Source organism: Accipiter gentilis, chromosome Z (assembly GCF_929443795.1).
Source record: "Accipiter gentilis chromosome Z, bAccGen1.1, whole genome shotgun sequence".
Classification (NCBI taxonomy): domain Eukaryota; kingdom Metazoa; phylum Chordata; class Aves; order Accipitriformes; family Accipitridae; genus Astur; species Astur gentilis.
Window position 1 is genome coordinate 2726967 of NC_064919.1, and position 15257 is coordinate 2742223.

General features: G+C 34.4%; 1 protein-coding gene across 1 annotated transcript in view; it reads left to right on the plus strand.

Annotated features, from left to right (window-relative positions):
- The window catches only part of KIAA0825 (KIAA0825 ortholog), a 251368-nt gene that overhangs the window by 116715 nt on the left and 119396 nt on the right, over positions 1-15257 (plus strand). Inside the window, exons 15-18 of the mRNA XM_049795675.1 lie at positions 3642-3830; positions 5370-5603; positions 7303-7711; positions 11609-11765. Coding sequence (XP_049651632.1) covers positions 3642-3830; positions 5370-5603; positions 7303-7711; positions 11609-11765 — 989 coding nt within the window. The remainder of the gene's footprint in view (positions 1-3641; positions 3831-5369; positions 5604-7302; positions 7712-11608; positions 11766-15257) is intronic.

Genomic DNA, 15257 nt, shown 5'->3' on the forward strand with positions numbered 1-15257 from the left:
AAGGGAGTTGAATGAGAGTAAAATACTATGGGATAGGTGATGTATAACTATATAAGCACAGAATTAGTTTGCTGGTATGTTAATAATTTATGGGCAGATGATACCAAGTTTGATAAAGTCTTTTTGTCTTGTGTTGAGCTTCTTAATTGTCACAAATTTAGGATTCACTGGATTCACAGGTAGCAGCTAATACAGGAGAAATTATTATCTGGGTTTTACCAAGTTGAAATGGGTAGGGTTAAGATCTGCATTTCATTCAGGATAGAAGTAATACAATCTAAAATTTCCTTTTGGAATTAAAAACTAAAATAATAGACTTTCTGCCAAAATGAAGTCATATTCAAAGTTACAATAGATTGTAGCTGTCAAGACTGACTAGAGAATGATTGCATTGGAGAGGAGCAACTCTATGAGAGACAAGTAAAATGATCTACCAGAACAGATACAGAAAAAGAATAGAAAAAAAGCCAGTGACAGAAGAAGCACTGAAAACATAGTGCAAAGAAGTAAGTAGTGCAGAGTACCTACTGAAAGATTTGGTTCTATAAACAAACAAAATAGTATCCTTTTCACATCCTTTATATTCTCATCAGCTGCTGTGATTTAAACTATAAAGAAAGCAGTTTTATGCTCTTTTCAAATAGAAGAACTGTATCAGAAATAACTTGACCCATACTCAGTTTCTCTTCCTAAATGAAACAGCATGTATAAATTTGAATTTTGACTGCCTCTTTTGGTCAAAAAAGGCAGCATAACTGTTTATAACTTGTCTGTCTTGTAAGGATTCACTAGAGAATGAGAAGTCTAGAGTCTCAATAACAAGATTTTCTAAATTCAGTAAGATTCATTTCATGACTAAACCAGTAGCAGATAAGAGGTGGATGAGTGTGATAATGTCAGCAAGTTACTGGGAGTTATTTCTATCAGTAAGAAAGAAATACGGATAAATTAGGCTTGTAAGTCTGCCTCTCTGAAGATATATTTTTAAAATACATGGTACTATCCCAAGAAGTTAAGTGCATTATTTGTCATAGGAAGAATGACTCATTGTGACTGGTTAGGCCATAGTTGTTATTCACTAGATACATAATTTTCTTATAAAGATATTTATTAATTATATTAATATTTTAATATATTATGGCATCCTCTGTGTGTACGGAACATTATGCTGTATGGAAATAACAAATAGCAGATTTTCTTTAACAGGTACCTAGGCTTAGTATATAGCTATATTTATGTATGGATGTAAGTCCTGCTAAAATGAAAAGGAAGCATCTCCCTTGAGCTACCTATAGGAGCTTTAGATTCCCTTCAAAGATTAGCTTTTGATATACAAATGCAGTGAGTGGGAAAAAGAGAAATAGAGAGAGAGAATCATCAATGGGCAATAACTATGATGCCTATCATATAAATACTGTTCTTATGTGATGATTAACAAGAAGGCTGCATTGGAGTTCAAACTAAGATGAATATTTAATGTTATGACAGGTGAGCTAATAAACGTTAAAGAAAAATTCTAAGGCAAGAGAAATCTGCATATCTTTCTGTAGACTCCTAATTCATAATATTTAACCAGCTATACTGATCAACTAGCTAAACCTTTCAACCAGCTGACATTATCCTTTAAGGTCCCTTCCAACCCAAACTATCCTATCATTCTATGATGCATGCCATTTTATTAGTCAGAAAACTCATTTCAACCTGAGCTTTGAAGGGTCAGATATTCTTACAACAAGGGCAACATTTACATCAGGGTAAGAGAACAAAAAAGCTGATGAAAGCTTACATATCTTGTTATATTTAGCCTCAGAATGGTTTCCCGGTGGGTTCCTGAAGATCTTTGCTTAAAAGCACAAGACTTGTATTACACACGATTTATAAGAAGAGATATATATAACCCCATACAGAGTTCTTTTATACTTCTTTCTATTTATCGAAATTTATTGGTAGCACTAAGTTGATAAGTTATTAGTAAGTTATGACTCAAAACTTTCTATGTGGAATGATCACAAAGCAAATTTAGGCATAATTTCAAGTCATAAGCCCCTTTAAACAAAGCAGTTTCCCCATCATGTTCTGCAAAGATGGTTGACATAGTATTTAAAATCTCAGGAAAGCCTCCTCCCTAGAATTTGGTTAAATTAATTAAAAAAAAAAACAACAAAACCCAAACCAAACTTACAGTAATATAATCAAAGTTCAATTCAAATTTTGGTCTCACAATTTGAGTACCACTGGGTTTTCCTTTTTGAACTGCTTTTTCTGCTTCCTTTGTTCTTTCTTTGTCATATCCATATTAGACAACATATCGCTGGTTTAAGTGAATTAGTGGAATCCATTTGATTCTTCACTTAGAAGCATCTGGCATTGGAAGGTGTCTCACCAAAATATGCCAGCTCACTCAACTCATAGGAAAAAAAGCTGACTAAAAAAAATTTTTATTGCTGATCTGTCTCCTGCCTTGTTAAAAGAAAAAAAAAAACAAACAGCTTGTTGGTTATGAAATCACTGATATTGGTTTTCAGCTTTCTACATCCTATAGGCTGTTTCTATTAAGGTTGCAAACTACCCAGACGGAATGGTCTACAATAACGTGTGAATTACATTGTAGGAATTCAGAGGACAGTAAAATGAGATTTTTTTAATTTTACAATATTCTCAAGTCATTCAGAGCTGGGTGGAAGGCAGCAATTTTCCACTGTGGTAGATTTTGAAGGCTGTTTGAACTACTAGAAAAACAGCCTAGAAATTTAGTCCCTCCCATCTTCCTCCTGCACAGGTTGCTAAAGATAAAGGCAGCCACACTGGCATAAAACAATGACTTTTTCAAGTATAATTTTATCTAAATCAGTTTTACAGAAACTTTCAGTTTTGCAAACTAGAAATTTAAATTAAAAGTGTTTAATTGGTTCTGGCTCTGGTCATTTGTTATGATTGTTAACATCAAAAGCATATTGCACAACTATGTGGGAAGCTGAGGTCTTTGGCATTAGCATAAGTCAAAGCCATTGAGTTGCATTAGTTCAAAGAGGTTTAAACACATCATTATCTCAGCTGGGAGAATGTTTTATAATGTCTATGAAAAACATTTAGAAATACATGTTATGTAAACTGTTACCACTCAACTTTATGAAAATCACTAGTTTTCTTTAGAAACATAGGTATCTCTATCTTAGCAGGGCTGAGATTTTGTTTTGAATAACTGATTTCTTCTCAATTTCATCTTACATCGAAAAACTAAATAGAGTCCGATAATTTCACATGACTAATATATTGGTAAGAAGAGTTAAGCAGTAATAACTTTTCAACTGTGATTCTACAGTAGTAGTACAATTTACTTCTGATTAATATTTAGTAAATAATCAAATTCAAATTACATACTGGGTGCATTTTGAATTAAATAGGCATATTCCACAGTTTGTAAACATGCTTGAGTTTTTTTTTAATGGCTACATATATTTCAGGAAGACAGTCAAATGTCATTATGCAGAGGAAGATCAGATTTCAGTATCTGTAAGTAGTCTTATTGTTTGAAGTATTTCTCAGATACAGTTTGCAGTTTGTTTTGATTAATACTATCTATTACTGTGAACTTGAATTACTTGGAAATTATTGTAACCATGTTTTTGTTTACTTTGAAGGAAGTGAAGTACTGAATCGTGATGAACAAAGTTCTGTCTTAGAACAGATAAATAACAAAGAGCCTACTCTGATTGAAACAATCTTCACAGTATTGTCTTACTGCACTTTATCACCCAAATCTCTTGGCATTGCTTTTGAGACCTACATGGAAAAAGAACAGTTGTGGAATTGCTTATACAATATGACAGGTATTTAATTTATTAATAAGCATTTAAAATCTGATGTTAAACCTTGTCACTTTTCAGACACATAGTGCATATTATTTTTACCTTAATAAATCAGATGAAATGATGGTAATTTACTTCAAAATCATAGTATAATTGAAGTGTTTTGAGCAATCAGGTCATGGTAGGAGTGGTGAAAATTTTGAAGAAAGCAGAGGTTACAGAGCAGCGTCATCAACCAGAAATCTGATTTCCTTAAGTGTCTGTCTTAGCAGCAGGCTGGCAGCAGATAGTTTCTGTAGCTCTCTACCAATACAGGTTCTTTGTCTCTGTGCATTTAATAGCCCTAGACCTTTGCCATGATTTAAAAGTAAGAAACGATTAAAGGAGAGTGGAGAAAGAAAAGGAAGGCCTCCTATTGAGGGAGACACAGTCTGATGGGCATATAGACTCTGCTGTCAACAGGCTGACAGGCTCCTAGTTTTATGTGGAGAGGGAGAGCTGCCCTCACAATTAGAGCAACGAACACTGCCCCCCAGGAAAAGCAGTATTCAACCAGAAAAGAGAGGTGAGGTTTTGAAAGGGTGATCTTGCAAGTGATGGCTAATATGCAGAAAAGCTCAAAAGAAAAGAAGGGAAGAAAATGGGAGAATGTAAGAAGGGAAATAGAATTACAAATATCACAAAACAAAAAACAATGGTGGTAAAGGTGTTCAGGTATTCCTCAGAGTAAAATGGGATTGCAAAAAGTAGAACTCTAAGGTGTAAGAGGAAGAAAAATGCAGAAGTATTGCATGGAAGCTTCCAGAAAGGCCATGCAGAGAAGAATAAAACTTAGATCAGCAAAAAGTACAGACAAGCAAAAGTATGAGCAGAGGACCTAACATGTCAAAAGACATCTCTGGGACGTCTGCAGTACTCTGTCTGACAACTGCAGCTCCATGGCAATGGAGAAACTGCAATTCTCTGTGGCGTTAAGAATGTGGAGAAGATTGGTACTTGCTGTAATGTCAATAACTGTATTTAGGATGGTCTATTTTCAACATGCAATCTCTGATAACATGCTATGTCTCTGTTGATGACTATTATTTGTATGCATTTTTATTTCCAAAATATCTTTTTTTTCCTTCGCTATTCTCTAGTATAACAGTTTGGGTATTTAATAAATGCAACTTCATTAATACTATCAAGACAAGGAAGTAGAAAAAAATAAGTATATCCGTTTGCTTCACTGATGTCTAACAAGTAATTAAATGTACTCCATATAAAAAGGAAGACATCAGTCAGCTTAAATTAAATTTTCAGGAATACATTGGTGGAGAAATGAGGATGAAGGAAATAAATTAAATTGTACTTTTTGTCAGTATTGTATTAAGATGGTACAAGATGCTACATTGTTTTGCTTTATACTTTCTTTAATTTGTACCAGACCAATAGGTCTACATTGTTATGAATCATAATGTTTTTAGTTTTCTTGCCATAAGAATTCTGAAACACTTCTTTCTGAAACAGTTACACAAATGACTACACTTACTGAATATTTAATAGTTTTTCCTTCTGAAGTTTCCAGTTGTGGTGAGTCGGAGCCAGAGGTTATCAGATGCTTGAAGTTGACTTTGATTAATTCAGTCAAGGGTATAGTGAAGCAGATAATTTCTTTGATGCATTCATGGGAGGCAACAGAAAACTATGGAACATACCAGCACAAGCAAATAGTTCCTGAAAGGTTGCTGAAAACGGTTCCAAAGGAATGGAATTACACTCCTCGGGAAATGAAGAGAAAAGAATCTGGGAAATGTGGGTGAAATTTATACTGTTTTATAAATTTGTCATAAAAGCTTCTTACCCCTTTAATGAGTACATATCAAAATTGAACAGTTATAATTCACAAGCATTGCAGTTTGACAATGAAGAAAACAATTTCCAAGCATCCTGTGTTTTTTTTAAAGTATTGAGCATTAAAATTCAGTACGTCTTTCTTGAGGCTTACACCCATACGTACACAGACAAGCTTTTTAAAATAATCAGTATTGTAGTAGTGATAATAATAGTAGTGAAAATGTTTTTGGCATCTGGCAGTAGTAAGGTGGAGCTGAAGGCAGAGTAAAGCATAATGCTTATACTCTTGTCTTAATGGCTGTAACCAGTTCTTCTCTTAGTTATCATCTTTTCAGTCAGGACAGTTTATATTTAAATATACAGTGTTGTCTGAAATGATAACAACTTACTCATCCCAACTTTAAAACAGCAATTTATGTTTCAATAGCACTGAAACTGGTATGGAATTTGCTACTGCTTCGTTGTTGAAACAGTTACTGAAGAAAGAGAAATAATATATGTAACAGGAGATGTTTTGAAGGTGATTGGGTGTAAAGATGATTTCTCTTATATACTTTCATAGCCTACAGTGCCTAAAGCCTACATCAATTCAAAAGGCTAACTGTTGGAAACATTTCACCGTAAATATTTTGCCACCAAAATATTACCTGATTATTTTCAATACAGTAATATCATTGTAGTATACTCTGGAATTAAGTTTTGAATATGTAGATTGTGGGCAAGCCAGGGCATCAATCCATTCTTTCTTTCCATATATCTTCTCTTCAGCATGTTGAGGCACATTTACACAGCAGCGTGCTTACTGCAGTCTCACTTTAATCTAGAACTTGTATGGCTCTTTTAGGCTATCACTAAGCCTGAACTGATATGCAAGCTGAGAGGTAAGGCTCAGATTTAGTGACAAATTAAACTGGCTGTGTGACACCTAGAACAGGTCTGTCTTTTTTTTTTGTTTAAACAAATTGAGAATACAGGTGCCATGAGTCAGGGGTTTTCTCGGTTTGTTTTGGTTTTGTTTTGGTGGGTTTTTTTAAATCTTGGCTTGACTCCATATTTTTGATCACCTTTTGGTGTATTTTTTCATTTTAGATATGTCTTGGGTTTTGAGCAGCATATTTTCTGTAGTTACTTCTATAGCTACTTTTATTATCTGGTATGTTTAAAAGGCAGTGCTACATAGTGTGAATGCTTATATGACAGTTGATAAACTGAAGTTTTGTGGGTTTGAACATAGAAAGGGATTAATAGAAAAATAAAGATTAGGAATGTATGTAATATCATCAGACACTGCAATGCTCCACTTAGGAAGTTGATAAAATATTGCCCTACAATTTTGAGGACAACTTTTTTACCATTCAGAATACCTGGGTGTTGTCTTTTTCATTTATTCTGTGCACAGCAGGACTAATTGTTAAGAGAGTCAGTCTGAATTCTAAATTTTCTAGGTTCTCTGTTTTTAATTCATGTTATTGTTTAGATTTTGTGGGATTTATGTAGAGGAAGCACAACAGAAGTCAAGCTACAGTGTTGAGTACTTAAGCCTTTTACCCATTTTCAGTACAAAAGAAAGTTAGAAATTATCACACAACATTCAGAAGCATGCTGTGATAGAACTAGAATGTTAATGTTAATCATATCTTTTCTTTCTTTTTTTAAGGCTTCACAAGGCTTGCAGCTCAGGCAGTATCTATTGTAATCAGCAAGTTACCTACAGTGATTGCATGTTTGCCTCCCCCAATTAAGTACTTCTTTTTTCTGGCTGAGAGAAAAATGTCAAGAAACTTTGCTGAATTGAAGAAAGCTGGTCTGCTTGTCTGGAACTTGATTGTAATTATATGTCGGATATTTGAGGATGGAAATACTGCAGAACTTTTAACAGGTGCAACACTTGACAGATGGAGCAAAGAAAAACTCAGTTTAGTTCGTGTGTGCTTAGAAAGTATTATGGGAAAACAGAGAAGTGGTCCTAAGCAAGTGACCCAGAAGGTTATACAAAGCATTGAACAGCAAAGACCAAACTGGATTGAAAGCCAGTTGCTGAAGGCTAGAAAATTGAGCACAGACTGGTAAGAACACAGGATTTTTAAATGCTGTTGTTTATGCTTTATTTTACTGGATTATTATGCATGTTTATGGCTATTCAATTTAAAAAAAAACAAAAAACAAAACAATCAACAGATGAACAGTGATCATATATGAAATGGAATAGTTCTTAATATTGATGGTTTTATAGCATGTTTTTGCAACTTAATTGCATTGTTGAAACAGTAAACCATGGTTTCATCGGAACAGTGTCTTCATAGTACTTAGAATTTCATATTTTCATGATGATCCAAAACCGTGGACAATTTAGTTGGTGTATCTTTCAGAATGTGAACAGGTACACTGACTAGAAGGCACCACAATATATTTATAAATTAATTTTGCTATGGTGATTAAACTAAGAGGGACTATGAAAAGCTTTCAGTGTTCATCTGTGATTAAAAAGTAACCATACTTCATTTTAAAACAACAAACCCTGAGGGCAAGTAGGATATATCAAAACAGAACAAGGAGAGCACCCTGCTGTGCCTTTCTGAGGAAATATCAACCTTCCCTGCAGATTTGACATTAAGGTCTGAGTGTTTTAAATCCTTATAATGATTTTTCAAGGAGTTGTGTACGTGTCAATGTGTTCCTAGTCCAGTCTGTTTTAATGTTGAAGTCATGTAGCATTCTGTAAAAATACTATTCATCAGCTTTCCAATATTAGATTTATTGGAGTTACATGACTTACTGAATTAAATTGTTGACTTCTGAAAGTAAGATTGCTTTTTTTCAATGAATATTCTTGAAGGTTGCAGTCATTGCTATCCTGACAGTAGCTGTCCATAAACAAAGGAGATAGTGATTGTAGGTTGGAATCACTGCAGTGCTTTAAGGGACAGTATCCTGTTAACATGAGTAGCACTAAGTAGTAATAGTGTCACATGAACGCTCATTGACATTGACCTTTGTAATCTTTACGTTTCCATTTAATACTAATTTACAAGCTCTAATCCAGTGATTAAAAGATTGAAGCCAGAAGCCAGTGAGTGCAAGAGTCATATAATAAAAAAGCCATAACGATAATGTATAAATTGACACTTAACAGAATGGTTCCATAAGACAATTTCTAATGTCACTGAGAGAATAGGTGTTTCTTAAATAATGCAAATGCAGGGTGAGACAATACTGTGGAGAACCTCTAAAAACTAAAACTTTAGTATTTGCACTTCTTCTGAAGCTGAGATTTTTAAATTAATATATTACTCTATTTTCTTATCTGACATACCGCAGAAATGCTGTATTATCCATTAGGTATCAGACTGTGGGAAAAGAGTGTGGGAAAATATTTTCTGTATGTATACAGTGTCAACCAAAGCGAGAACTAGTTTGTGGCTAGGCGTCCTAATTTTAAGCTTAAGAAACTGAAGAATGCATTATGTGCCCTCCAAGTGAAACGAAGTTATGAAACTAAGTCCCCTGACTTTAGTGGAATTTCTGCAATAGAAGTCTAGCATAAATGTTATTTTTTCATTCTATATGCAAATATCATGAGTCAATTTCTAAGAAAAAAATAACCTAGTTAATAAATAGCTGCAATATGCAATGTAGAGATATTATTATAAATGCAAATTATAAAACTAATATATTAAAGCTGAAATTAAAATATCAATGTAAGTAATGCTCACATAAGCGCTAAACTTAAAACCAGATCTTTCAAGAGGAGACTTGTGATGTTTACGTGATTTGTTTGAAATGGGAATGGTTATAGTTGAAAATCTAAGTTGGTGTAAAATTATGTAATGTATAACCTCTTCATAATTAAATGATTTTTGGGTAAATGTATGCATATGCATTCATATATATTCATATTTATAGATGTTTATAGACTTTTAATAGATACAGTGTATGGAAGAAAATAAAAACCATAAAAATTCAAAAACTTATTTAGGGTTCAGGATTCACCTACACAGTTGTGAAAACATCTTTGAAGTGCACTGGTTTTTTATAAGTGAAAGTCTTGCTTGATTTTGTGTTATGGTATTGTTATCAGGACTGCTAGCTACATAAAAAGTCTAAACATTATATAGGTTCTTCCACTGTGGCATACAAATTTAACTTAGGTTTTAGGAAAATAAAATAAATAAAAAAAATCCTCAGTGAAAGGTTCAGAAAGTGGCAGTTGCATGCGTTGCCTGTCTTATGTACTGCCTGAAAGCATTACTATTCATTAAAATAACCTTCACTTTATGGTAGCACCAGAGCTGTAAACAGTCACGTTAGATTCTGAAGAACACGCATCCCGAGAAGAAAAGAAATGTCTGTCTGTGCAAAGTAATTTGTTGAGTTGAAGATTATTGTTTTTCATCATGGTGACCCTGACTTGGCTGGCTGGGTGCATATACAGATTAAGATGAATGCAGTTATTCCTTGGCTGAGGTCTGCCTCTTTCAGGGCACATTCTTCCTAATGACATGATTGATAGGCAGTCCCAAATCCAGAGAGGAACTCATTAATCATAGCACTGACTGAATCCAATCATCTGCTTCACCTGCACAGTGACGGACAGGGAAGGATACAATTTGGTCGCTGACACTGATACACTCCTTTGTCAGAGGTCCTCAACTTTTTCAATGTCAGTCACTAAGAAGTTTGACAAGAAATTCAGGTTGTATCTATATGTGGCATTGAAAGATCAGCCTTAAGTGTGCTTTAATTTTAAAGATCAATTTCTTTGAAGCTTTTCTGTAAAATACACCATAATAACAGAGTATCGCTTACTTCCATTCAGCAAAGAACAAAATTATAGTTTGTATTTTGAAACTATTTGCTCTGTAGGATGTTCTGAAGCTGCATGTGGAAGCAATATCAGCTTTAATGTCCAGCAGCTGTGTAGCATTTAAGTGAGCCTGCAGGTCAAACAGCAACTTTCAGCAGAACTAACTTTGTAGTCATGGCACACTTTCAACAGTAAACTGCAACTTACAGCTGACTGTACCAAGGTATTTTGGTTTTTTTTGGTTTTAGTTCTAAAAAATTTAAAATATTGGTGTTTTTTAAATCAGAATGCTTCTTTGGTATATTTTAAATTAATCTAGTAATGACTATGGAAGAGATGATGTATTCTGTTGGTCTTTCAAGTTCTCAACACGTCTGTGTCGAGGTGCCAACAAGTATCTGTGTTGCAGCTCTAATGTTTGAGGAAAAGAATTAGTTTTAGTACTTTTTTCTTAGTACTTTATTAATGTACAATACTAAGCAAGTACAGAGCTGGTAACTTATGTCTGTATACAGAGAGAGCAGTCTAACAATGGTCGGAGTTTTGAATGCATGTTTTTCTAGTCATTTGGGCCTATAACCTTCAGATTTTTGCTGCAGCAGCTTCACACAAATACTTCTAAGAAGAAAAACGAGGAACAGTACAGGGCAAAAAGTGCAACAAGTGGCAAATAGGTACCTTTGAAATGGTTACCACCATCCCAGTGGGAAGAAAAAGACTTCAATTTAAAACTTCTAACCTATACTTAGAGTAATGGCTACCTTTCTGACATGTTAATTAGGCTTTAATATGTGCAGCGACAGGCAAAGAAAAATGTACAAAAGATCGAATGCAAATGCCATTTCTAGTAGCAAAGATACTTCTCTAGTGGAAAAGAAAATAAAAAAATATTTAGTGCTTGTATGTCCTTAGAGTAAAGAATGTTTTATGTTTTCATCTTTCAGACTAAAATAATTAAAATTTGTATAAGAAAAAAATGTTATTTAGCATTTACTATGTATTTGTATAAAGGCTTATGAGCTGTATATACAGCAACATTTGTTTTGTGCAAGTCAGATCTCTAAGTTTTTTTTAACATGCAGTTTTAGCTGACTATGTATTAATATTTTTATTTTTAGAAATTGAACTTAATAATATTTGTATCTTTTATATATTCTAGTGCCTCAGTCACAGTAGAAGGTGCAACGTTAGAGGAAGGAGGTATTGCACTTGGATTCACTGAGCAGAAAATAAACATGATGGTCCTGGATATCTGCCACAAACCAGGTGGCAGCGAGTACCTGAGGCAAATTTATCACATCATCCGGCTCAATGAGGTAGGGAAACGGCCTTTTTACCGAGCAATTAGGTGTGTACTGGCCTGAGGCAGCGTCTGCTGGCAGCTAAGGGTTAGTCAAGGAGGTGATAATGCTTCTTAAAGTCAATATGAAATCCTATATTGTATTGTAATAGAATCTATTCAGTTTAGGCTTTTCTGCATTTGTACAGAAAAGATTACTTTATGGGAAACAATGTCGACTTTATTTATGTACTTAAACAGTAGTATGGCTCATAAACTTCCTTCAGATTCGTATTGTAGACCCATTTTAGTAGTCTGAACACAGTAAAAAAAAAAAAAAAAAAATCAGCAAGGCTGTTGAAAATTGACTGTTACAGGAAGTAAAATTAAATGTGGTGAATCAATTCTCCTGATTTAAAAAACAAACAAACAAACCCTAGGGCTGTACTGAGGAAGTAAATGCTTCCACGTGAAAACCTTACTTAATCTAGATAACTCTGTTCAGTTAAAGTGCTTTTGAAATTACAGTAAACAAATTCAGATTTGTTTGCTGCACATGGAATTTGAGCAATGTAAAAGAATTATCTCATTATTTCTAAGGCTGTACTAAATTGCCCCAAGTTACCAAAAGCATTCTGATTTTATACACTGAAATAAACACAGGTTTGCTTAAATTGTATGATAACACAGATCTACACAGCTTAATTAAGAAAGTTCTGTTTATTAGCTTTAATTACTAAATTACTATTCCTTGAATGCATAAGCAGGTGCTGTTAAGATCATTGCAAGTGTACAGAAATGTTTATAATAAAATGCAAAATAATGCAAATATAGGCATAGGCCAAGATTTTTCATTTTTAAAAAAATGAAAGCAAAAAAACAATTAGGCAGCTATGTCTGTATGAAGGCAATAGAGAGCAGCTCAGTACTGGCACTGTGCTTCTGAAAATCACATCAGCTGTTTAGTTCCTAAGTATAGGCTTAAAAGCAACCTTTATGCATCTGCATTTGGAAGCTTTAGAAGCAATGTAAGCTTGTATGTAGAGATGGCAACCTAATATTAATACAATACAGGATCTTTTCAAGTTTCATCTCAAACAATTAAATGGTTCAGGAAGTGAAGTGAAAATTATTACTGTAATACAGTTCAAACAAAACCTTTTCACCTGGAGCACATTCAGGATTACTCTAACTATAACGGAGCGAGAAAAAGATGATGAGCAAGACCTCCAAAAATAGCATATAATCCAGTAGTTAGGGCAGTCACCTAGGGGACAGGATATGCAGGCTCAAATCTTGATTCTGCCTGGTTTAGACCAGGGAATTGAATCTGCATCTCCCATATCCGAACTAACTCCCCAAACAGCTAGACCATTAGCTACCAGCGTGGAACTCTGTCCTTTTCCCGTGTTGGAGTTGTTTCACCTTGTAGAAATTGCTGTAATAATCCATTCTGTAACTTCTAGGGTCAAAAATAGAATCATACTCTAGCTTAAGGGGTAGAATGCCCATATTGGGTTGTGGAGACCCTGATCCAAGATCCGACTCCTGTGAATATTCGGTTATTTATACAAAGTGGAGCAGCTCCAACAGGAGGTAAGAGGCTAAGAGAATTAGGTGGAAGAGGGACTTTAGCCTGACTTTCCACATCCCAGGTGTCTCTCCTTGAATTTCTGCAGCTAGTAAGAACTTTGTTAAATATAGAACATTTCTCAGTGGAAAAAACTGTCTTGTTTTTAAAAAAAAAAAAAGAAAAAAAAAGTGACCATCTTGACTCACAGAAGGACTTAACCGTGTTACTTCAAATTGCCTTTGAAACCGTTACAAAACATTTTAATGCTTAGCATGGTATTATGATAATGCATTTTTCAATATTATTTTTCATAACTTAGATTATGTTTAATGTGCCTGACTACCAAGAAATAGAGTTGTCTGTTCAAAGGTCCATCCTTTTGTTTGGAGACTCCTTGGACTATCAAGGGACCATGTTCCTAAAATTAGTTGGAGATCTTTATGCTACACTGCTTAATAATTGCATGTGAATACAGAACAAAATGATGAGACAGAAAATTGTTGTTATTAATAATTTTCCTTAGAAAATGGGGTGAAAAGGGATATAGATTCTTGGAAGCTGTATTTAGAAATAGAGCTATGATGCTGTAAAGATCTGTAATAGATACTGTAGAAGACAAAACAGTGTACAATCCTTTATGTATTTATCAGAAAGAATAATAATTTTTAAAAGAATTTTTGACTAATGGATACCAAAGAGAAATCAAGTCTCCTGAGCTGTCAGGCTCAATAATATTCTGTCTACTTGGTTTCATGCCCAGTCAATGACAGTGAGGATATAGCTCACATGTTTACAAACATGATTTCATTTCCATCTATTTTCACATTTTTGAAACATGACCCTTTCAGGGTCTACAATATGTACTGTACTAAATGAGTTCCTAAAGTAATGCATTTACCAGTGTTGAATAAGTCTCTTTGTCAAAACATAAATCCACAGTATTCTAAAGACAGAAAAATATCTGTAATGGGAGGTGAGCTATATACCACTCAAAATGTTCAAACTCTAGGAAGCATGGACAGCGATTTCCAATTTCTCTGCTAAAAAAACAACAGAATCTGCTTCTTGTGGCATTGTGATACGCAGAGTGCAGGGTTGCTTTAGAGCTGTCTACAGATTTTGTGAAAATGTGTGCATGGAAGGCACTACAGACATGAAAAATCAGTAAACATATAGAAATAGCTTTTAAATAACGCCCTTCACCATGACTTCAAAATCTTTGTTATGGCATGAAGTCATGAATGAATGGAAAAAAAACCCAAACATTTTTGTAGGCTGAGAAAATATAGTTAAGAGACTTAGGGTATGTTTTTACAGCTGGGTTATGCTGTTGTCTTAATCCAAAAAAACTCTGCCTCTTTTTCTTTCCTTTTTTTTTTTTTTTTTTTTTTTTAAATACACTTAGATGATTTTGTGATTGTCTTGGGCAATCATGACAATTGTCTGCAACCAGCAGAGAGAGACAGTCCTGCTCTTTCTTTTGCCCTTGTGCTTTGCCACTCGTAGGCCCCCCTTTGTACTAGTACTAGAAATTGTGTGGCTTGTTTATCTGGCTGAAACCTTTCTTTTTTTCTGGCTGATTTCACAACATGTGCTGGTGCCAATGGTCTATGTGGACTGGGAGGGAAACTTGTGCCTTTTGGGCCAGACCACAGTTGGATTGGTTTAAACTGATGACAAAATTATTCTCTTAGGAAGACCCCCTGAGGAGCACAGGGTGCCTTGGCAGGTAGTTTACATATTCCCTCAGCTGTGTCTGAAAATTTTTATCCTCTCAGTATTACTGGAAAGTAAGGGGACCATTTGCATACACCTATCTTAATGAAGACTCACCTTGAGTACTTGCTCAATGTTATGGCAATCCTATCATTATGGACTTCATTTTAATAACAATAAACTGTTTAATCACAGTAGTCCTTCCAGCAAATAGGTCTGTAAGTGTTTCATTATCTAGCT